This window comes from Mytilus californianus, unplaced genomic scaffold (genome assembly GCF_021869535.1).
Source record: "Mytilus californianus isolate M0D057914Y unplaced genomic scaffold, xbMytCali1.0.p SCAF_8, whole genome shotgun sequence".
Lineage (NCBI taxonomy): Eukaryota > Metazoa > Mollusca > Bivalvia > Mytilida > Mytilidae > Mytilus > Mytilus californianus.
The window spans coordinates 48,303,398-48,328,499 of NW_026262734.1; the positions used below are offsets into that span (position 1 = coordinate 48,303,398).

The 25,102-nt window shown below is 33.0% G+C and overlaps 1 protein-coding gene across 1 annotated transcript in view; it reads right to left on the reverse strand.

Annotated features, from left to right (window-relative positions):
* The window catches only part of LOC127712060 (probable serine/threonine-protein kinase pats1), a 42,731-nt gene that overhangs the window by 11,594 nt on the left and 6,035 nt on the right, over nucleotides 1-25,102 (reverse strand). Inside the window, exons 4-7 of the mRNA XM_052218252.1 lie at nucleotides 24,797-25,027; nucleotides 3,383-3,549; nucleotides 2,401-2,566; nucleotides 1,532-1,647 (exon numbers count right to left, since the gene is read on the reverse strand). Of these exons, the coding sequence (XP_052074212.1) occupies nucleotides 1,532-1,647; nucleotides 2,401-2,566; nucleotides 3,383-3,549; nucleotides 24,797-25,027 (680 nt within the window). The remainder of the gene's footprint in view (nucleotides 1-1,531; nucleotides 1,648-2,400; nucleotides 2,567-3,382; nucleotides 3,550-24,796; nucleotides 25,028-25,102) is intronic.

Consider the following 25,102-nt stretch of genomic DNA (forward strand, 5'->3'; position numbering starts at 1 on the left):
TGTAAATTTATGTGATAATATTTAAGCGAACCTTCCACTAATTGTTACGTCATAAAACATGTATAGGAGACACCAAATTAGCCCAAACCGCAGAGGGAAAACAGAAAATGCAAAAAACGAAATAGAAGAATTTCAGAATGTCAAGTTTATGTCGATTACGCCATCAGACGTTTAAAACATTAAGGGTTGGCAAGACTTTGATAAGACATTAAAGACACGAATCAAATCAAATTGTTGAATTGTGAGCTGAACTTGTGGAGAGGCAAACTGAGTTATTTGACTATTAAACATATTCTACTCATATCACTTAATGTATATATTTGGACTTGTGGCCGTAAAATCCGCCATTTCCATTCGTGGCCCTACATATATTTTTTTTTAAAGTTCTGTTTTGCACACTTTAATCAAACAAATACAAATGAATGTTTTAAAATCTACGTAAGGTCAATGCACGCCTTAAAATTTGGAGTCAACGTTAATTGTTCGCTTAATGATGTATCAAGCACACCACAAAACTGAACTATACTACGCCGGGATACTTTTCGATGCAATTGCATTTTGAAAAAGTCCACACTTTAATTTTGTATCGGTTTTGGTATTTAACATCAGCGCAGTATTTAAATCCCTTTCTTTTCTACTAGGATTGTAAATATAAATAATAAGATATGGTATGAGTGCCAATGAGACAACTCTCCATCCAAGTCGAAATGTATAAAAAGTTAACAAATATAGGTCAAAGTACGGCCTTCAATACGGAGCCTGGTAACTATGCTTTATATTATCACCTTGGACTTTACGACCTCACTGTGGTTTTTTTAAATTTCTGACCAGTTGAACAGTTTGGTTTGATAAAACAGATTGCTATTTGATCAGAATTTTTAATAAACTACAATAGGCGGAGAGCAACACTTACAGTCAAGTCACAATCTACATCTTGTCCTTTAATCTGAAATTTGAATTCACTGCAAGAGACTTAGAGCAACACTTACAGTCAAGGTACAGTTTATAATTTTAATGATGATTTATGTCAGCAATAGTGATCTATGTATCATGCCAGCTGAGGACCACCTCTTGGTGCGGGATTTTCTCCCTGCGTTGGAGACCCATTGGCTGTTTTCTGCTCTTTGGTCGGGTTGTTGTCTCTTTGACATATTCCCTATTTCCATTCTCAATTTTATAGACTGAGAGTGTAATGATTTCCGATGAAAATAGGCACATGTTTTATGCTCGTCTTTTTAAAATTCATCCTTATCCTATTCTTGACTGTTTTAATTCAATTCATATTGTTTATTCATATAAATAATAAGATTTGGCATGAGCGCCAATGAGACAACTCTCCATCCAGTTCACAATGCGTAAAAAGTAAACAATTACAGGTCAAAGTACGGCCTTCAACATTGAGCTTTAAATTACACCGAACAGTTAGCTATAAAGGGCCCAAATATTACTAGTGTAAAGCAATTGCATCGTCTAACATTTTTGTGCAATCAAATACCATGAACCCAATGTTTGCAGAAATAATCACAGATACCTTAAATTTATCTTCTTTTGTACATACAACAATAATTGGAGGGTCCAATTGATAATTATAATATGTAGAAGTCGAACGGTAGCAATGAATGGCATCAAACCAAAAACTCACATACTCTGTAACGAAAACGTGTATTCGAAGATATAAAACAGTAAGTAAACTTTAACCTACGATATTTCTTTATTTAACACGTTGTTAGCAGATACTTAAATGTAGCAAAAAACAAATACTAGACCTGAAATCAGCAAACTTATTCAAACGTGTATTAGAATAAGATTATTTAAATCAGTATGTATAAAAATGTATAATAAACGAATGACCAATGTAACATCATTAACTATAAAAAATATCACAACTAACATATTTCGATATACAAAATGTATATGTTGAAAATCTGTCTTTTGTCGTACGCAAACATTGGTTGTATTGTCTACAATGCCATTCTGATGTTTCATAAATAAAGTCATATTAATGAATTGAATGTTTATAGAAAATGCAATTGAATGGGTTATATTAGCTTTATTTGGTGCAAATGTCAAGCTTATGGGTCTTCAATAATCTGCAACTTCGAGTTTTAGTAAGTTTTATATAATGTACAATATCAAATAACGTGAGGTATCAATATTTGTTTGTTATACTTGACTATTGTGTGCATGTACATGTATATCTTTTATATAAAAGCAAAATAATTATAGATAAATGTTGTGATTGAAAATAGGCGACTACACCTGTACACTGGACAGCATTTTTCTATACACGTAACATTCTTGTTTATCAGATGATTATGGAAACCTTCAAATATCTTTTAAAATAAAACAAAATGCTAAAGACATTTTTAGAAACAGTTTCTCCATAAATTCAAAACTTACGTCCCAAGTCTTCAATATCAGTCCCTATATTATCAGATGTGGTAAATTTTAAGCTATCGATTACCAGCAAAAACACTGCACAATTTGACAAGAAAACTTGGTGAATGGCATAAAAATCCTTCTGGCCAGCAAATTCCCATAACCAGCAGAACGCTTGTTCCTTTTGCTGAAAATGTGATTTCATAATTGTAAACGTCAACTGGTTTATACTCTAATCCGATTCTTGATCGTTGCTGTTTATTGTAATGTCATTCACATTTTGAAATATAATGGTTTCCGGTTGTATTTGATGTATATCTGTCAGTACTACTTCCGTATTGCTTATTATATTTTCGGTCGCTAATGTTCTTTTTGTCTTTGAACTAGCTGTCAGTAAATGCGAGTACTCTCAGATCTGTACTTATTGTCACTTTGTTGTTGGGATGTTCAAGTACCCGGCCACGTGTACCCTTTTTTTTTGTTAGATGTATTTCTATTTGTATCCATCTGATAAGTTAAGCCTTTTCCAACTGATTTTTAAAGTGTGTTTTTATGTTGTACTGTTAAAACACTGTCACAGGTTAAAGGGAGGGTTGGACGCACGCTAACATGTTTAACCATGCCACATTCTGTATGTGCCTGTCCCAAGTCAGGAGCCTGCAATTCAGTGGTTGTCGTTTGTTGCTGTGTTACATATTTGTTTTTCGTTCATTATTTGGTAAATAAAGAAGGCCGTTAGTTTTCTCGTTTGAATTGTTTTTCATTTGTCATTTCGGGGCCTTTTATAGCTGACTATGCGGTATGGGCTTTGCTTATTGTTTAAGGCCGACCGTATGGTGACCTATATTTCTTAATTTCTGTGTCATTTGGTCTCTTGTGAGAAGTTGTTTCGTAGACAATCATACCACATCGTCTTTGTTATATTTACAATTTTCTATCGGCATGGTATCGTCAATTTCGAAACTATTGCTACTTCATTAAAGGTTTCTATGTTATAACTTACACCAGAACTATGGGAATATTCTGTGTCGTCTGATACAGTTCTTATTTCATCTGTGTTTGAACACAAATGATCCTGATGCATATTTTTGGAACTTGCTGATCTTTCTACAGCTATAACATTCTCTCTATACACTTCCTGAATTAATCTCGTTAGATCATCGCTTATCTCTGTTAAAAGATATTAAAACAAAACTGGTGATAAGTAAACATGCGACTTCACATGTATATGTACAAAAGTATGATAAAAAATACCAAACTCCAAATAAATGTAAATTCAAAAAGGGGACAGTCTATGAAAATACAAATGTAACAATGAATAACAAAATCAAACGCTAGACTTTATCAACCAACGGAACGAATGGTAAAACAACTATCACATCAATGACTAGGTAAAGGCATTTTCTGAATGAAATGATTGTTCAGTTATGTTTAAAATGGTTGTATAGCTAGCTATTCCTTCCACTTGTAAAACAGTTGTTTATATTTTAATTATATTGATTAATGAATTGTATAAGCATCTCAACAAACATAAATGTACCCATCTATTGGAATTTGAGATATGACACGTTCGTCTGTAGGTAATCTGTTTGTTCTCCATACCCCAGGCATTAATAAATAGACAAACAAGCGCGCAATATACGTGAAATGTAACATTATACAGGGAAATTTCACTCACATCAATTTCACCTGAATTCAAATTCATGTGAATCTCATGTGAAATTCATTTGCATATTACATTAAACGAGCTTATACGTGAAACTCACGTGAAAGCGATTCAGATGGATGTTACGTGAATCTCATGTGAAACACGCGTGAATTTTTAAGATATAGTAATTCAAATATGATCTAAGTTTTTTTTCAAACTTTTTGAGATTTTTCCATTATATAATTTTTTTCTAAAGTTTTATTCAAAATAATATCACGAAGAGATGGGACGTGAGTTGATTGATAAACTGAATGTTTGAATTAGTTATTTTATACTAATATTGTTTTAAAGCTTTTGAGAATTATTTTATTTCATTTTAAGAATTCTTTATGTATCATGTATATAAACACTCATTCGGGCCCTGTAGTAGTATATATTTAAAACAAGATAATGCCTACACATAGATGTAACTTTCAAAATGTTTAAACTATTTTGTTTCGAAATGAAAGCTTAAGGACATAGGAACACCGTTGAACCCTTGTTGATTGTTTCTTTTAAATGATCTAAAAATGTATGCTATTGAAGAGCATTGTTCATTTAAAGGCATGAAGATGCGTCTTCAAAACAAGCGGGGCTAAGTTACATAAAGCAAAATACACGGTTGACGCGGTCTTTCTTCGTATCAATCTATTGTTTGTCATTCATGTTTAAATCTAGGGATATCAACTAAAATAAATAATCAATGGAGTAGTTAATTAGATTATTCTGCTAATGTAAAAGTAGTTTTGGCGCTTTATGCACTTTTGACACAAGCTCGTATCGAACGATATAAAACGGTTAATTCCCCACCCCCCCCCCCCCCCTTGCGGATTTTCAACACTGTAAAGTAGGATATTTCAGACACTTTGCCTATAATTACTTTTTATATTGGTTCAGATATAGTATGTCTTGTTCGGTGTGTATTTATTATATTGCACGATAAATAAAACACGAACATATGTGCAAAAACCTACTCTGTAATGTGTACAATCTCTGAAATTATAAAACCACGCGTTAGAGCGATTTTCCTACTTCTTTGACAGTCAAATGTAACAAAAACTCAGTATCTAAAACATAGAATTGAGAATGGGAATGGGGAATGTGTAAAAAAGTCATCAACCCGACCAACAAGCAAATAACAGCTTAAGGCCACAAATCGGTTTTCAACACAGCTACAAAATGACATTGCGCCACCTGCGATGTGGTATTTTCAAGAAAAGACAATTTCCAACGTCATGAGCGAAACCATGATAAACAACCAGTCCAAAATGGTGGTGGTGTTACCATGAGTAGTACAGAAACACATGAAAAAGGCGGATCCATGCAACTTAAAAGCGCTCAATGGAACCGTTGAAACACATACTATTGATGCAAAAGGATTAGATAAATTATATCCAATGTTATTCCTGAACCAGTAGTATATCGGAGTGCAGATGCTGCCGATAAATTTGAGGAGTGTATGATAAAGGAACAGGAAGAAATAGAACAGAGATTTAAACATTGCGAGCCCATGATCATTAGTTGGAGTGATTGACAATCGTTTAAGAAGGCAACTCTTTGTCACATATGTAAAAAAGAACTAGCAGACAATAGAGTTCGAGATCATTGTCACGTGATCGGAAAATTTCAAGGGGCGGCTCATAACGACTGTACTATTAATACAGGTTTACAGGTCGAATTCCAGTGGTATTTCATAACCTTAGGGGATATGATAGTCATTTGATTATGCAAGCTATTAAAAAAGGTGAAGGAAAGCAGCTAAATTGTATCGCTAATAATATGGAAAAATATATTTCTTTTTCATTTGGATGTATTGATTTTATAGACTCGCTCCAATTTATGTCTTCCTCATTACAAAAACTCGTGGAAAACCTTACCAAAGAAGTTTCGAGTAAATTTAGACACATGACGAGCCACTTTGGAGAAGAACAGATAAGCCTGCTTCTGCGAAAACAAGTATACCCTTACGAGTATTTTGATTCTGAGTAAACATTTTTAGAATCTAAACTATCACCGATTGAAGAATTTTACAGTACACTATCGGGAGAAGGTATAACCACACTGGACTATGCGTATGCACAACACGTATGGCAATTGTTTAACATACAGAATCTAGGACAGTACCACGATCTATACGTTCTATCAGATGTTCTTGCATTAGCCGACGTCTTTGAAAATTTCAGAGAGATCTGTCTCAACTTCTATAGACTGGATGCTGCACATTTTCATACATCGCCTGGTTTAGTCTGGCAGGCTGCATTGAAAATGACAGGTGTCAAGCTGGAATTACTAACTGATGTAGACATGCATTTGTTTCTAGAGAAAGGTTTAAGAGGTGGAATATCAATGATATCCCATCGTCATGCCAAAGCTAAAAATAAACATGTACCAAACTACGATCCAAATCAACCCATTATTCACGTGATGTACCTAGATGCCAACAACTTATACGGATGGGCTATGTCACAGGCACTTCCAGTTGAAGGTTTCAGATGGCTCAACGATTGTGAAATTGAGAAGCTAAACATAAGTGACGTTGCAGATGATAGTAAAAATGGTTATATATTAGAAATTGACTTAGAATATCCTAGGAAACTACACGACGACCACAACGAATATCCACTCACTCCAGAAAAATTGAAGTTTACAAATGATATGTCAATGCCCTATGCAGAAAAGCTATTGGACGATTTAAACTTAAAAAGAACATCGACAGAAAAAATGATACCAAGTTTATATCCAAAGGAAACATACGTGGTACATTACAGAAATTTAAAACTCTACTTATAACTTGGAATGACAAAGGTCCATAGAGTCATGACATTTGAACAACGACCCTGGTTAAAGACATATATTGATTTCAACACAGAGAAGAGAAAGCTTGCAAAAAATTAGTTCGAGAAGGATTTTTTTAAACTCATGAATAATGCAGTCTTTGGAAAAACAATGGAAAATTTAAGGAAGAGAACAGATATAAAACTTTTGAATGATCAATCAAAGGCCAGAAAATTAATCAGCAAACCAACATTTCATGCCTTCAAAATATTCAACAACGACTTGGTGGCTGTTCACATGCTGAAACAACGATTATACTTAAACAGACCTATCTACGTTAGATTCACTATACTCGATTTGTCAAAGACACTTATGTACGATTTCCATTATAATTACATGAAGGATAAATATTGGTCTAGAGCAACACTCTTGTTTACGGACACAGACTCACTATGCTTCAACATCAACACTGATAATATATATATCAAGATATGATGATCGACAAACACTTGTTTGATACGTCAGAATATAGCCCTGAACATCGGCTTTATAGCACATTAAATAAAAAGGTGTTAGGAAAGATGAAAGACAAAACACATGGTATTCCCATACAAGAATTTGTTGGTCTTAAGTCAAAAATGTACTGATATATTGGCTCTCAATAATGACGACTTCAGTAAAGAGATTTATCCTGCCGAACTGACTTGAATTAAAGCTAATACAAACAATGAACACTGCCCTTTCCTGGATCTTGATATCTTTATCTTTAACGGGAAGCTTAATACCAAAATTTATAATAAAAAAGATGATTTTTCATTTCCTATTGTTAATAATCCATTTTTAGATAGTGACCCTCCACTTGTCGCCATCTTATGGTGTTTATATATCTCAACTTGTTCGATTCGCTCGTGTATGTAACAACGTATTTGATTTCAACAAAAGAAATCTCTGTATTACTGAAAAATTATTACACCAGGGTTTTCGATATCACAAACTATTCAAAACATTTACTTAATTTTATCATCGGTACAAGGACATCATTCGTAAATATAAATTAACATGAAGACATCTTATACGTTCAGGTATTTCACATCCAATATTTTATGGTAATATTCTTTACAAAGCACAACAATATCGGCATTCACCTCAAAAGCTAACCAAACCTTTAAACAGACTTATTCGGAAAGGATATAGTTACGATACTGTTGTCAAGTCATTCAGGATTGCATATTTTGGAATTAATATTGATTCACTCATAGGGTCTATGCATCGGAAATAAACACATTTATTCTAAAACCAGTTGTTGGCATGATACGAGTTATGTTCTTCTCATATATTTTATGATGGTATAAACCAAACCCCTAACGGGAGTGATTGTACTTGATTTTCATATGATGAAGACATGATCTTTCAATCAGTTTAATTGAGGTCTGGAGCTGGCATGTCAATAACTGCTAGTAGTCCTTTGTTCATTTATGTACCATTGTCATTTTGCTAAGTTTCTTTTGTTACCTATTCTGACATCGGACTTGGACTTCTTTTAAACTGAGTTTTACGTATTGCTATGTGTTTCTTTATTCTACATTGGCTAGAGGTATAACGGGAGGGTTGAGATCTCACAAACATGTTTAACCCCGCCGCATTTTTGCGCCTGTCCCAAGTCAGGAGCCTCTGGCCTTTGTAAGTCTTGTATGTTTTTTAATTTTAGTTCATTTATATGTTTTGGAGTTTAGTATGACGTCCATTTTAACTGAACTTGTACACAATTTTAATTAGGGGCCAGCTGAGGACCACCTCCGGGTGCGAGATTGTCTCGCTGCGTTAAAGACCCATTGGTGGCCTTCGGCTGTTGTCTACTCTTTGGTCGGGTTGTTGTCTCTTTGACATATTCCCCATTTCCATTCTCAATTTTTCTCATTGATATATGAGGAGAATGAAACACTGCGAAAAGAAGACAGCGAAGGATATAAATAAAGGTTTGATCAAACATGATACAAGACACGAACATTATAAACAATGTTTGTTCAATAAAGAGATCCACATGTCTACCATGACACAGATCCGTTTATACGACCACAAGTTATATCACTAGTAACCAGAATTTAGCTTAAACGGCCAAATAGGTATTAACCCTCTTTAAAAAAGATTACTGGAATATTGAATCAGATTAACAAAAATTAAAAACGGTTTTTTATCTTATTCAATGCATTTTAAACTATTCTAATACCAGTCAAATAGATTCCCTTGCGGTCATTCACGTTATTTCAAGACCCGGTAAACCTCCGTCAAACTAATAAGCCACGCCCCCGTTAAACTAGTTCAAACTGATGTTAAGTCCTTTTACACTTTAAAGCGTCCGCCTCCTTGTAAGGTAAATCACTCAAGCAGAAAAGAAACCCCGATAGATATATCTATAATCGTATGTCCATTCCAAACGTTATTGATTTTCGTTAGATAATATATCTCTATCAAATATTCCCCTTCAAAAATGCATATCAATAAATTAAGTAAATTTTAGTTGTTGATGCAAGACTTCTTTTAAAATGCTGCAAAAAAGAAAATTTGTAGAATAAAACCTTAATATCTAAATAATATAATTTAAATTTGTCCACATGTAGTTAAAGTATATTAAGTAACTTATAACTGAATATTCTCAGTGTTTTCCAAACGAGTCAGAATTTCTCTCTGTACGTGTCAGTTACTTTCATTTCGGTCGAACCACCAACATCACTTACGTGACTTATGAATCAAACGTTAGACTTGATTTTTATACGATCTGAATATGCTTGATAAATATATATAATTGCCACTTGACGTTACATTAACATAGATAAATTCAAAGGAAGCTTTACTAAAACAGGATCTCCCATGTAATTGCAATGAACTAGTTTAAAAAATAATCAGTTTCTAACTTTTAGAATTTCGTTTTGATTTTTTTTTTTAATTTATAAAGACAAAATCTGTATAGCTTTTCACAATATTATTATTCATGTTGCCAAATATAAACTAATTATTTCGCATGAATATCTAACACAGTAAAGCCAAATCATATCGTTTTAATTTATTCATCAAGACATTTACATGTGAACGCGCAACAGATTAAATCGTATCAATTCCTCAAACCGACAATTGTGAATACGTATTTGGATGACCTGTTCTAATACATAGGAAATGGTACGAGTCTATTTAATTAGCAATCTAAAAAGTCATCACACGATAAAACTTCGAACTATATCAACACATTTAAAGATTCTCAAACAAACAAACTGCCACATAAAAAACTTAAATTTTAATTCATGTATTGATTATCGTGTGTCCTCCAATTATATTTATTATTGAATTTATTGTCCATGCAGGCGGCAATTAAAAACGTATTTTTTTTTCAATTGTTCCGGTTTCCAGGTTCATGTTTTTCGTATCAACTTTGAAACGTACTGTCTTGACATCTTTTAAACGAAAGCCGAGGAGGATCATTCAAAACCCCAAAATCCTACATTCAGCTATCATGATTCTCCGCGTTTACGAAAGCCAAAAAAAAAAAAAATCGCACTTTATACTTTAATATACTACCGAAATCTATTTAATAAAGTTTGTTAAGAACACGAATCCATTAAAAAAACGAAGGTTCCGTTAAACCTTCATAGGGTAACATCCAACTTTACAATTTGAAACGAACTTAAATACAGATTTATAATTTTTACAAAATTATGAGGGCACTAGTCACTGACTACACAACTACTCAGCCGTGAAAAATGCAATCAACAAAATTGATGGATTATCCTCATTGCTTATGAATATCATGTTATTAGAACAGTGTAAAATACATTTAATTATGCAATATTTAATAGTTGCTTTGGAATTGATTTATGTGTAGTGAATTTTAATATAATGGAGAAAAAATCAAAAGTCCCATTCAATGTATTTTAATATGTAGTTTATGTGTCATGAGGACGGCTAAATTAATATTGTTATTGTACGTTCTGCAGTTCTCAAGTAAAAGAAATAACAATTGATATTGTTATATAGTTTGCCTATTACAAGTTCGTTTTTGTTTTTCAATGACATCAAATGAATAAACGAATATCAGATTTTATCTTATATAAAGTTAAACATACAAAGGCAAACACGTGTTGTTGTTTTTTTTTGTTTTTTTTTTTTTGCTAAGTCTTATATCTTGGCAGAGTACGTGCTTTCTTTGGTTTGGCTAATGGGCAAGTTTCTAGGTTTTTTTTATTCAAAATCTGTGCACGAGGTCTTAATTGTTGTAAGAACGGACTGAGTAACATTTAACAGTCTTCGAAATAGTCTTTTTCGCTGTTCTTGAGGCTTGCAAAAACCAACATTGATGTGAAATAACATGTTTTCTGTAAGACCATAAAGTTAATAATTTCCCATGAGCTCTATGTAAAACTCAAATCTAACTACTTGTAAAGAACAAATACCCAAATATGATAAATGACGGGATTTCAGTGTACACTAGCAATATTTTAACCCGTTTGTGAAAGGGGGTCTTGATCGGGACAGAAAACTAACAGTAAAACGGAGACAAATTCATTTTTAGAATTTATTTTCATTTTGAAATTCGTTCAGGCCCTATTCAAATTCGTTTGAGGAATTTATTACTGGAAAAGAACGAGTGTAAATGGGGGGAATACATCTTATTCAATAAAGTTTGAAACTATACACGTATCGTACGTTTTTTTACGCAATAAAGATAAAAGCTTAGAAAAAAAATCACGTTATCTATTTAAATGGATCTTCATCACAAGAAGTTAGAACAAAACACGCACATAATAAAACGATATTTATATACATATATTTCGGTATTTTTCTTTTATGTATTAGGCGCTCTATTGATGCATTATCCGGTGTTTGTTTTTTTTACTATCAATGCTGAACTATACCTACGAAGTTTTATATTATAGGACTTTCATCGTATAGTTGAAACAGGGTTTTTATTCCAAAGGAAGCCACGGTTTGCAATGAAAAAGATCAATTTTAACGTTTTCAAACGAAATTAATTGAATGGAAAATTTCCAGACTATAGACAAGACAAGACGTGTTTGAAGATTTCTTAAATTTTCAACGGGCTTCAACTATTACAAACAAAACGAAAAAATGTATTAAACATTTAAGCTATAACAATAAAAATCTTTATTATTTTTGTTTTCCCAAGAAAAATTTTTGTTTGTTTGTTTGCAAAGCTTACTTTTATGTGGTTATTGCCATCACTAGTCACTTCTAAGTATTAAAGATCAAAGGACCTAATCAACATGATAATTTGTATTCAGTATATATAATCATAGGTCATGCATGACATATTACAGGAAACGGCGCGTGCCTTTTAAAACCTCAATTACTTCTTAAATATTGAATAGTTTTTTATCCGGACAAAAACTATAACAGATCAAAAAATAAATTATCTATCGAATGCATACCCTCAACGCTCACTAAAACATCTATTACATGTCCTGAATGCACTTTGTGTGTCCTGAGTGCACTCATGAGGTCCTGAGCGGTTTTAGACGTACCGCTCGGTAACACAGCGTCCTTGCAAGTAGCAAGCCTCTATCAAGAAAATAGAAAAGGAAACCAGAGCCCTTTACAATTGTATCGTATAGTATAGAGAATTTTATAGTTTATTCGTTATTTTCGTTTCAAAAGCAAGAAGAAAGTGATTTCCAATTCTACACAACCATCAAAGCACTAACTATTCTGAGTTTGTTGTAATTGAAATCTAATATATCTATCACGTGCACTGTATACGTACTGGTGTTGTTAAATCTTAACATATTCTAAACGTCTGAAACTAATTAATTGCCAGTGACAATGTAAAAATAGGAAGATGCAGTGTAATCGCCAATGAGACAACTCCCCACCAGAGACCACATGACATAGTAAGAGGTTAACAACTATAGGTCATCGTACGGCCTTCAACAATGCGCAAAACCCATACCACATAGTCAGCTATTAACGGCCCGAACTGACAAATATAAAACATTTAATAGTCTGATTTTAGTAAATAATGAACGCAAAAATGAAAAAAAATGTTTATCTAGAAAAAAAGTATTGCTGAGTTACACAATATGATACTGTATTCGATGAATATGTGATGATAGATTTATACTAGAACGTCATAATTTTAACATGTTTAAACAGTCTTGTAGAACTAATACGAATCTCATTTCAGGAACATAAAACAAACACCAAGATAAATATCATAACCCTTTACTATGAAACAATAAGTTCTTATAAAACTTTTACTATATGATTTTTTTTTCGAATGTAAGCTTATCACTTGTGTTGCAGTTAATTTCATGAACTTTCAAAAGCCGAATATGTATCTTCTTCACAAGCAGCCTGTATTAAATAGTGTTAGCCATTTTCTTTTTCTTTTTTTGTTTCGAGGGGGGGGGGGGGAGGGGGTGTCCGCAGTCATGTTATATATGAAAGTTAAATATTAAAACATAGATTATTTTAATGAAATGGATTGAGACATTCTTTTACTCTATACGAAAATATAAGGAGATGCGGAATGATTGCCAGTGAGATAACGATCACCAAATGTTATGTCGGTCACCTTCCGCGGTCTGCAACAATGAGAAAAACATACCAAATATTCGTAAGAACAAACAGAATAAAGAGATTTATTATTCTATAACTGAATATTTAGATATTAAAACAGTTTAGCCATTTCAATGATTTGTATTTTCACATTTTGCAAATTATTGATATTAAAGTAAAACTTTGACGACGGCAGTTGCTAAACCTCGAATGTCGCTATTCTATAATGATTTGGTATACTTTTGATCTTCCTTTTATTCCGAAGGCATTTTTTTGCAGGGGAGGGGTAGGGAACTATCCGTATGGTATAGCCACGCTAAAAAACAATAACTTCTGCAGTTATCTTTGTAGAGGCATATATTTAGTGGAGTTGCCGTCGTTTGCTGAATCTGATACTCGAAAAACATTGACGCGTTGTAAACTATTAATACTTGACTGAGAAGAAAGTATTTGCTAACGCTCTGTCATGATTTGTCATACAGAATGATTTTTGAATAGAAAATCTAATTACAATGTTATACATATACATGCCGCTAATTCGAAAAATTCTTTGAAAGCTGGATATTATGAAGAAAAAATGGCGTGTAAATATTTTAAGTTTTACATATAAACCCATATTACGTTTAGCATAGTCAGTTATAATAGACCCAAATGTAATATAATATGTAAAACATTTCAAGTGAGAAATCTATACAGTTACATGGAACTGTGTATTTAAGTGTGCAACGATCGAAAACTTCTATGAAATTATTGCTAGTATATTAGCTATTCCTCATTTTTAAGAAACACAGAATCTCAGACGGAACTCTTATTATCTACATTTTTCTTTGACTTATTTTCAAACATTCAAAATTAATATGTGTGAAACTGTCAAACAGACAAATCGGGTGTACAGTAATATCGAGCAAGGAAGTATTATACTGTATAATAAAATATTGAATCTATAATACTTCCATGGTTAGAGTTATCGTTTAAGACTTAATAAATTAGTTTTTAATTGGGAATGGAAAAATTGCGGGGAATTAATATATAAGAAGTATTTGTCGTATTAGTACAGTGAGTATAACGAAATAATGAGTGTCCAGAAGGTGTCAAGTTTTTGACTAACGTACATATATTTGCAGACAAAACCCATTCGCTAAAATTTATGCAAGACATTAAACTCTTCTTTGTTCAACTTTAAATATTAGAATTGAATGGCATGAAATTTGATACGTCTGTTAATATTTCATAGGCGGATCCAGGGGGCCCTGGGGGCCGAGGCCCCCCTTTCGTGGGAAAAATTTGTTTGATTATATAGGGAATCACTGAAGCGCCCCCCCTTTTTATGTCAGTCAGCGGGGCCCCCTTATGAAAAGTTCTGGATCCGTCACCGTATTTTCATCAATTTCGCGAACGACCTTAATAACGTGTACCTTCTGAATTATTTTATGACGGAATGTTATATACTCTAAAATACATTCTTCTCTATATACACTGAATTGCCCTAAGTCAGAATGTCATCGTCAGATGTATAATTGAAGATGACACACACTTAAGTATATATGCCACCCGCTGTCAAACCTTACCTGGATTACCGACCGTGCAAGGGCTGTATAGCCAGTCAAGGTAGTTAAAAACTCCCATCATCACCTTTGTACCTGGACACACATCTTATTACGTAATAAGTACAAATGTAAAATTATCGATATGATAAATTCAGTGGAATATACACGGCATATCTGGGTTTTGATCTGACAGCAAGAATAGATTTGTTTATTTTTTAGAGTTATTCGTGTTTTTGTGTCCAAACAATTCACAAAACCATCATATTTTCACAATCACTAATATGTGTTGACTTTGGAGCCCGTATCATGAATTTAGAGTTTTGATAAAGGACCTTTTTAGAACTAATAAAGTCGTGTCTTTTTTTATTGTTTTTTTTTATTTATTTATTGCAAATTTGAATTTATACCTCAAGTGAGAATTGCCAGTAGTGCATGTATAAAAATACTCCAAAGGACTTCTTAGTGCACCCAAAGACACACATGTCTCTGGGTGTACCAAGAATAAAGTTTTTTGTATTAAGGACACTACAGTGTGTTTTAGGAGTACGAAAACATCGATACAAGAAGATATAAGCATGTAAAGCATGAATATAAAATTTTGAATCTGATTCAATAGACTGATATTATGATTCTTGAAATAAAACGACTTTTAATCAGCGCGTGCCACCCCGCACGTGACGAACGGCACGTGACACACGAATAAGTAAAAATTCCCAAGCATCTTGTTCAATTAACCTTATGCAATAAACAATTGATTAGTTGATACAACGATTTGTATAGATTTACTATCCTTGGTTGATAGTAGTTCGATAAAAGAATACTTGAAAAAAAACTTTATAAACGGTGCCATTATTTTATTTTGTATCAATTAGAATAAAGTAAAACTTCTTTTTTTTTTTAAGAAGTCAATTTTCAGTTATGATAAGAGCAACAAAAAGGACGTTTTTTCTGAAGTTGGTTTGCTCAGAGACAATGTCATAGTCTGGTTTGCTAGAAAGTAAGTAAGTTATTTGTTAGAAATATTAACTTTTGAACATGTATAAAATAGATATGACACTATAGTACAAGGTGGTTTGTATAGTCAACGTTACACCCGGCCTTTTGGATCTAGAATTCACCTTTTTGACAATTTTTTAGAAGTATCACAGACTACATGTAAATATAACAGGAGCGGATCCAGAACCCCGATGTCTGGGGGCACCATGAAATCAAAATTGAATATTTGTATAGATATGTAAATATGTGAAAGTGTGTTGTGGTTGTGGTGATTTGGTGGTGGAAAAGAGGGGGGTAGATTTGCATTTGTGGACCATTTCTTCTCTTTGATTTTCTGCCAATTATTCTTTATTCTTTATATTTCGTCACACTTTTAATTTGTTTTCTATACTTTTGGGTCCATTTCTTTCTTCTAATCCTTTAACCTTTTCTTTTTGACCATTATTTTCTAATCTGTAAACCTCATCCATACGTATACCCTCATTCATGGTGGTAACCCATTCATACCCTCTTACATGCTAATTGAAACAAGAAAAATACACACTCACACACATAACTGTATTATAGGACGGTTATAAAGTAGGTCTTCTAAAAATACAATATAATATATACTTTATTACTATAAAGCTTTACAGCTCATCGGTGTTAACAAGAAATAATAAATTATAATTGAAATAAAACATGTAGATAGAGAATGTTAATTATTTTGTAAAATACTGTCCTTTTTCGTTTTAAAAGCCAGGATAATAAATTTTCCCAAAAAAAGTCAACTGCTTAACATTTTGTAGAGTTAACAACTGTGTCCGTTTATATACGCTCGGTCTATACCAGTAGTATTGTTATATAAACTTTGCACGCAAGTCTCTATATCCCGGACACATAAGAATAAAGTGCTCAATACATTGACTACATACTTTGCATAAACGATATCATTACGGGAACATTCAGAAAACGACCAGTCTCAATATTTAATGATTTAGTCTTATTTTTGTAATAGCCTTTCCGGGCTTTCGGTATAGAGTAGGGTTATATTTAGGCAAGTAATATTGAAAATCTAAGTTTGTGATTATATTTTTGTAAATGGCACACTACTAATTGCTACTGTTCTGTTTTCCAACAAAAAATATAGTTCTTGTGTTTTTATATCTAGTAGTCGCTGTTTTATAAGTGAAAAGGCGCTTTCAAATGTCAGTTCACACTGGCGTAGCCACAATTCACCTAGTCCGATGTTGTGTAATTCATCCTTAATCAGTTTTACCCTGTTCTAAATCACAGCCGTACCCTGTACACACTTCCCAAACAGTCAAAGTATTTGTGCTAAATACAACTGTATGACCATTGTTCAAGTTTGACGTATTTTGTAGACAGTTAATTGTTGACGGATTTTAGTTATTTGTGTTGTTGAGTTATTGATGTCTCCTTGACGTATCTATCACATCTCATTTTATTCATAAGGTGTATTCGTCTCTATTTTGTCTTGATCACAAAACTTTTCATCACTAGTTATGACGATTTTGTTAAATAGATTTTACTGTTATCACGTGCCCTCAATTTTTGCGCACTCATTTTCAAAAGTATTTGATAATAATTCCTGGACGTTAGAATGGTTGCAACTTCTTTAAGCCAGATTAATATTGTGTTGTAAACACACGTCTATTAAAATATTTGGAGTTAAAAATATTGATTAACGATATTTATATTATACTTAAAAAACATGATTATCTGGTATCCAGTCGACGAAAAACTAAACGAAAACAAAAAATTATTTTTTCCCAAAATTAAGAGGATTTTATCATACGCACATTCTAGAAAACATATAAGATGCAAATATTTAAAGTAACGGTTTCATGTAGAATATAGTTTCCATCCTTACCTTTAAATTGTTGATGGATTGCTGTATTATTTCGGGCAATCCATCGAAAGGAATTAAAAAGAACATGATGTTCTTTAACGATGTGTGGCCCTCGTGTGAAGTAAATTTGATTATACATCATCAATTAAAAAAAAATTGTGATATAAGTAAAAATCAACAAAATAATGTTGCAACTAGATAAGATTGCCAATTTCAATGGAACAAATTTCATTATATTGTATATACTGAAGAAGAGATAAGAAATAAATCCAACAATTCAATGGGATTTGTTACTTTCGTAGGAATGGTTAAGAAAATCAAGTGCATATTCTCGCGTATTGGATATATAATAAATGATGTATAGAAGTTGTTTTTAACAAGATAAATTCATTATATATAGATATATAGATAAAAAAAAAAACAATCAAAGCAAAACTTAAAAAAACAAATTGGAGGAATCTATTTTTCTGTGTATTGCAAATGAATCATACATATAGGATGTAATTGTCAATACGGTTTAATTAAGAGGGGAATTTTTAATTTGGAAAGAAAGGAACATCATTAAGTACGAACAGATAAAAAAACATATTAAAGAATGTAAGGAAGTATTTCAAATGGCAAGCATACCAAACTATCATTCTACGAACCTAGAATAAATTTAAGTTTAACATTTTTAAGTTCATCATACTTTTAATTTTGTATGTACATTGTATATTCAATGTATAATTTCTTATTTGCTTTGCAATGACTTATTTTTTTGGATCGTAATGTTTAAAACCCCTTCAAAGGATTTATCGATGAAAAAAACTATTCCATTTATCACACTCGGAAGATCGTGTAGAACCCCACCCCCTCATGTGTATACTAGTAATCATTTCTACGCTCCGTTTTAAGTTGCTCTTTCGTTAAAACCAATGTTCAATGCATACATAACTTTTTTATGGGGTGGACAATTTACAGCTTGACAAATTTTCTATTGTTGAGGCAAAATGCAATAGTCCCAGAATTACCGTTTCATGTATATTTAATTTCGGTAAATTGAGTTATATGCGGGTTACAGCGATGTGCGGTACTTATAAGAGAGGGTTTGAGGAGGACTGAATTGCACGATATTTACTAAACACAATCGTATTACCGTGCTTTATTGTTTTTTAAGTTTCATTTTGATTTTTTCAGCCTTTTCTGCTGTGAATGTTTCTTTTTTTTGCACCAGTGACAAGTATTACAACTTTAATACAGAGTTAAGAGTAGATACATTTGTTAATTTATTTCAACAAGACTATACTGTTTACGGAAAAAAGTCAACAATATCAACATTTTCACAATCAAAGGTTTCATTAATTCTAATAAAACTTTTAATACATATTGTTTTATTTGTCGGTAATTGTAAAAGATTTTTACTAACCTAAAGGATTAATAATTTTATCGATTTTAATTATGTAAACAATGACTATTGTCTGTTCTTTTTACATGTGTCTCTTTATTGATTATCCGTAAGGAATAGACGATAGGAATACAGACGAAGAGAAAACGTAAATATACGGGAATACGACAAATTAACAGAAATATAAATAATAGTCATCACCATACAGAGTAACAGACTGACAAATTTATTGTATTTACTTTATTTCTATTTGATATTTTTATTGTCTTTCACAATCCTTGATTCCGTTTCTCGTTTTAATTTTTTTTTAAATTATTGTTTAGAGACCACAAATACTGAGATAACTCGAGTTTTCATATCAGTTATCAACACTCTTTCAGATAAAGAGCTACTGCATGTGGACACATTAAAATCATATTATTTACCGGAAATTTCTATTTTCAACTGGTTCATTTTTCTTGCTGCATTTTGAAAATATATATCTTGGATCAATAACTTTAAGTTACTTATTTTCTTATGTATTTGTCATTAAGTCATTTTAATTGTGAATATTGGTAAAGAAAATCGATAACGTATGGAATGGATTGCAGATAAATATATATCTATGGGGATTGCCTTTCTGCTTGAGTGATTTACCTTACAAGGAGGCGGACACATTAAAGTTTAAAAGGACTTAACATCAGTTTGAATTAGTTTAACGGGAGCGTGGTTTTTTTGTTTGACGGAGGTTAACCGGGTCTTAAAATAATTTGTATGACCGCAAGGGAATCTATTTTACTGGTATTAAAATAGTTTAAAATGGATTGAATAAGATAGAAAACCGTTTTTAATTTTTGTAAGTCTGATTCAATATTCCAGTTATCTTTTTTAAAGATGGTTAATACCTATTTGGCCGTTTAAGCTAAATTCTGGTTACTAGTGTATAATATATTCATAAAAAAAACTTGGCTTATCCCCTTATGATGACAAAAGATACTTACTAGTTGATGGGATACAAAGTTTAGCCTATGGACATTGGAGAATATAATTATGATGTATGTCAATATTTTAATCACTTAACGCTGTCATTCGAAGGAAGTGGACGTGTTTTAAGAACTCTCAAAGATGTCTACTACTTGTCCAGATTGTGGTACAGAATTTTCGAGAAAAGACCTTATGATACGTCACCAAAGAAACAAAAACAGAATTAGTCAACCATATCCGCAGAGCAATGATGCATATCCACCGCTGCCACCACCGCCTCCGCCACCACCACCGCTGCCGCCGCCGCCACAAAATGTGATACTACATCATCCATTCACTATGATGTTGGCTGGACCTACTTGTTCAGGTAAGACGTTTTGAATGAAAACATTATTGAAGCCAGCACAGACTATGATAAAACCATCACCTGAGAGAATTATATGGTGTTATAAACGGTGGCAGCCATTATTTAGTAAAGTGAACAAACCATTAAAAACATTTTATTTGTTCAAGGTTTACCTGAAAATTTGAATGATGACTCATTCATTGACTCTAGATATCCAAGTTTAATCATCCCAGACGATTTAATGAGAGACGCTACCAATAGTAAGGATGTTTGTGAACTCTTTGTGGAGGACAGAAACCTAAGTGTAGCTTGTATACTGCAAAATGCGTTCTCGAAGGGAAAGGAGAGTCGAACCATGAGCATCAATAGCCAGTATATAGTCCTATTCAAAAACCCACGTGATCAAGTTGGGCCAGCCATATTTGCTAGACAGATGTATCCTAATAATCCGAAGAAATTCATGAATAAGTACAAAGAGGGGACACAACGACCATATGGGAGTCTATTCATTGATCTGAAACAGAATACACCGGAAGACGACAGGCTAAAACTTAATATATTTGAAAACAAGACTATGATTGGTGGGGGTGTTTCTGAAGAGTATATTATTCCAAATGGTGAAGTTGAAATCATCCTTCGTAAATTTTACGGACGCCATCACGAGTTGGTTGACCGTTAAGGAATAACCGTTTCACAGATGATATCGGATATGTTCCTTATGTCGTAATCACAATACCCTTCCCTTTTCACGAATGTGACTTACCGTATTAGACTTTTTACCGGATTCGTAATAACATAAGCAACACGACGGGTGCCACAAGTGGAGCAGGATCTGCTTACCCTTCCGGAGCACCTGAGATCACCCCCAGTTTTTTGTGGGGTTCGTGTTGCTTAGTCTTTAGTTTTCTATGTTGTGTCATCTGTACTATTAATTGTCTGTTTGTCTTTTTATTTTTGGCCATGGCGTTGTCAGTTTGTTTTCGATCTATGAGTTTGACTGTCCCTCTGGTATCTTTCGTCCCTCTTTTAGCAGAAAAGAACTAGAACCATCTCAGTTTGAAGAATCATTTCAAAGTGAGCAGACGTAATTACCAGACGAGAAAGAAATCATGCCTTCATGTGATGATTGCGGTGTAGTCTTTGAAAGCGTTCCTGATCTAGCTAGAGAATTGAATAAGTGGTGCCCGGAAAATAATGATTTAAAATGAAAAAGGGAAATTGAGGATGAAGACATACCCTCAAAGAAGCCTCGTGTAAACGAAATTGATATAGAAGGTGGAGAAGATATGGCTTTTATAAAATTAGCTGAAATTGCCAGAGAGGCAACTGAAGATATATGGAAAGAAAGAGTTGAAGACCACGCAATAAGTAAGGCCAATCGCAAACTAAAAGTCGAGGATATGGATCAGTTTTTGTCCAGATATAGCAGTTTGGTTGAGTATTTACTACAGTTACAAAATGGTAAACTGCATGGCAAAGTCATGAAAATGATTACAGAATTAGATAACGATGGCAAGAACTACGAGAAAGCCATTAAAGTAGCCATCAGAACATATAAACCTATGTTGGGAAGCTATCTAGATGAAGCTATTGATAACGAACCAAATGATGATGGTTCTGAAAGTGAAAATAGTATTGATGACGATGAAGAGGAAGAGGAGGATGAGGCGGATGAAGTCGATGAAAGCTCAACTATATAAATATGAGAACGTTTTACTCTGTATGTCATTCTATAGTCATCATTCCATGTGTAAAGATGGCCTCTTGGGAAAAGTACTTGAGAAATATTTATTACAATCCAGCTAACCAGCGAGTTTTGCAGGGCCTGATAAACTTTACAGATTTGTTCGAACAGATGGAAAATTCGTTCTCAGTAAATATAAAATACGCAAATGGCTACAACGACAGGAACCATACAGTTTACAAAGACCCTTAAAAAGGTCTTTTAAGCGGAACAGAGTTATCGTTATTGGAATAGACGACCAATGGGATGTCGATTTGATGGACATGTCTAAATTTTCGAAATTTAACAGTGGATTTAATTTCATATTGGTGTTGATTGACATATTCTCCAAATATGTATGGCTAAGACCTCTAAAGAAAAAGAAAGGCGATTCCGTGGTGAATGCCTTGAAACATGTTTTATCACAAGGAAGATCACCAAACAGAATAAGAACAGATAAAGGACAAGAATTCAGATCAAGATTAGTAGAATCTCTCCTAAAACAGAGAAATATTCAACATTTATTTGCACAAAATACAGAAATTAAAGCTAATTATGTTGAAAGAGTTATCAAGACTATTAAATAAAAAATCATGAGATTTATCACCACTAAGCAGTCATATGACTATGTGGATAACTTACAGAATTTTGCTAACAGCAACAACAAGGCCTTCCATAGAACGATTGGCATGGCACCAGATAAAGTCACCCTATCTAAAGAGACAAACCTGTGGTGGAAAATGTATTGGCCAAAAAAATTACAACCTAAGACAGAGAAACTACGAAAACCTTTCCGTTTCAAAATCGGTGATAAAGTTCGGATTACATACATAAGAAATCATTTTTCCAGGGAATACGATGAGAAATGGAGCGGAGAAATATTTAGAATATCTCAAAGAATATTACGTGGTGGGCTTCCAGTTTATCGACTTATTGATTTTCAAGACAAAACATTTTCAGAAACCTTCTACCAATCAGAAGTGCAGAAAGTGGATGTTCGGGAAGACGATATGTGGAAAGATGAAATCATCCTGAAAACGAAAGGCAAAGGACCCAACAAGCAATATTATGTGAAATGGTTACACTGTCCAAAGAAATTCAACTCTTGGATTAAAGCTCGCGATTTATCTGATATTTGAGAGAGTTAACTATCCCGGAAAGACTAACTTCAAGTCTCGACAGTTTACACCCCTGCACGAAAGATAGCATACTGTAGGCCCTTTCGTGAGGTTAGAGATACTGTTGAGTGGTAGACGATTCTCTAATCCTTTTATTTCGATGTATAAAATAGTTATATATAATTTTGTTATACTGTAAATTCAGAAATTATTGCGTGCATTTATTATTGCGATTTTAAAAAAATGGACAAAAATGCGAGACTAATTATTGCGATTTTCGGAAAATATTCATACAGATATATGTTTCAGAAATCAAAATGCGAGTTCTTATTATTGCGATACTCAACCATTCGCAATATTCGCATGAATAAAAACCTCGCAACAATTTTTGAATGTACAGTATTGTAAAGGCACCATGTGGATGGCTCTCCGACCCATGTTTGCCTGAATTGACGGGGACATTAAATATTATACATACTATTGTTGTTATTATTACTAGTGTGGTCTCGAGAAGCAGGAACTTAGAAAAATAAGGAATACAATCACACAAAAGGAGAACCGTATTGGATAATTCCTTGCTCATATTTGCATGATCAAAACCTTGAATCTATACACACACACACACACACACACCATCACACACACACGCATACATACTCGAAAAATGATAAACATATGTACATTGTTCAATAAAACCAATTAATTAATGTCATAATACCTAATAATCTGAAGTGCAGAAATAATACATAAAAATGACGTCATAGAGATTAGCCTCACATCGGGAGGCTACCTCTCAGGAGGCTACCTTTTCCCCTTAGGGTTAACATGAGACAAAATGGCCCAGAACCCCCACTTCCCCCACTACTAATACCCAAATGATACATGTAATTTAAAAAAATAAACATCTATCTTTAAAATACGCAATACATGGTATTTGTTGCTAAGGTTGAAATATTTACTCTCGGATTCGACAACTATTTTTTGACATTTTATTTGAAAATTTAATAATAAGTGCCTATACAGAAGATCACTTCTGTCAGAAAGAATTAGCGAAAAGAACCCTTAATATGATTTAGGTATAGACACATAGTTAGAATAGCCTTGGCTATTTAGAGACTTAAATTTAGGTACAAAAGTGGAGTATACTATTCATATACAAATTATAATTCGCTTTGTACTTTCTTTTTTAAAGGACATCGATGTAAAATAAGTTTGCATGTATTCATAATCATGATAATAGGGATAATGTATCTTTGATATCACCATTTGCAGTCAGACCATTAGATCTAATTCGTTAAATTCTTGAGATGTCATTCTATACACCAGCACTGTACCAAAACTTTATTAAAAGGATAGAAAGTTTGATGTGTTATGTTTTAAACAAACAACTAAAAGATTTGTTCTTGTAATTGCATTGCCTTCTATAATAAAACCTACCATTGAATAAATGTAAACTTCTTACCATCACATTGGCTCCATTTCCCATCTTTAATATTGATATTGCAGTTTCCAACGTCTATTCCGTCAGTATTTTGTGTAGAATTGACATCTTCCTTATTCTGCCCCAGTAATCTACGCATTAAACTGGTTTTTCCGCTTCCATTTTTTCCAATAAAAACAAGTCTCGCAAAATGAACTTTTTCACATTCACCTTTCAACATTATTTCATGAATAAACGTTTGCCTTTTGTCGTCTAATTATAATATAAAATGAAAATGTGTTTTATTAAGAAACAAAAGAAGTCATGTCATTTGTTTTTCAAAGTGCT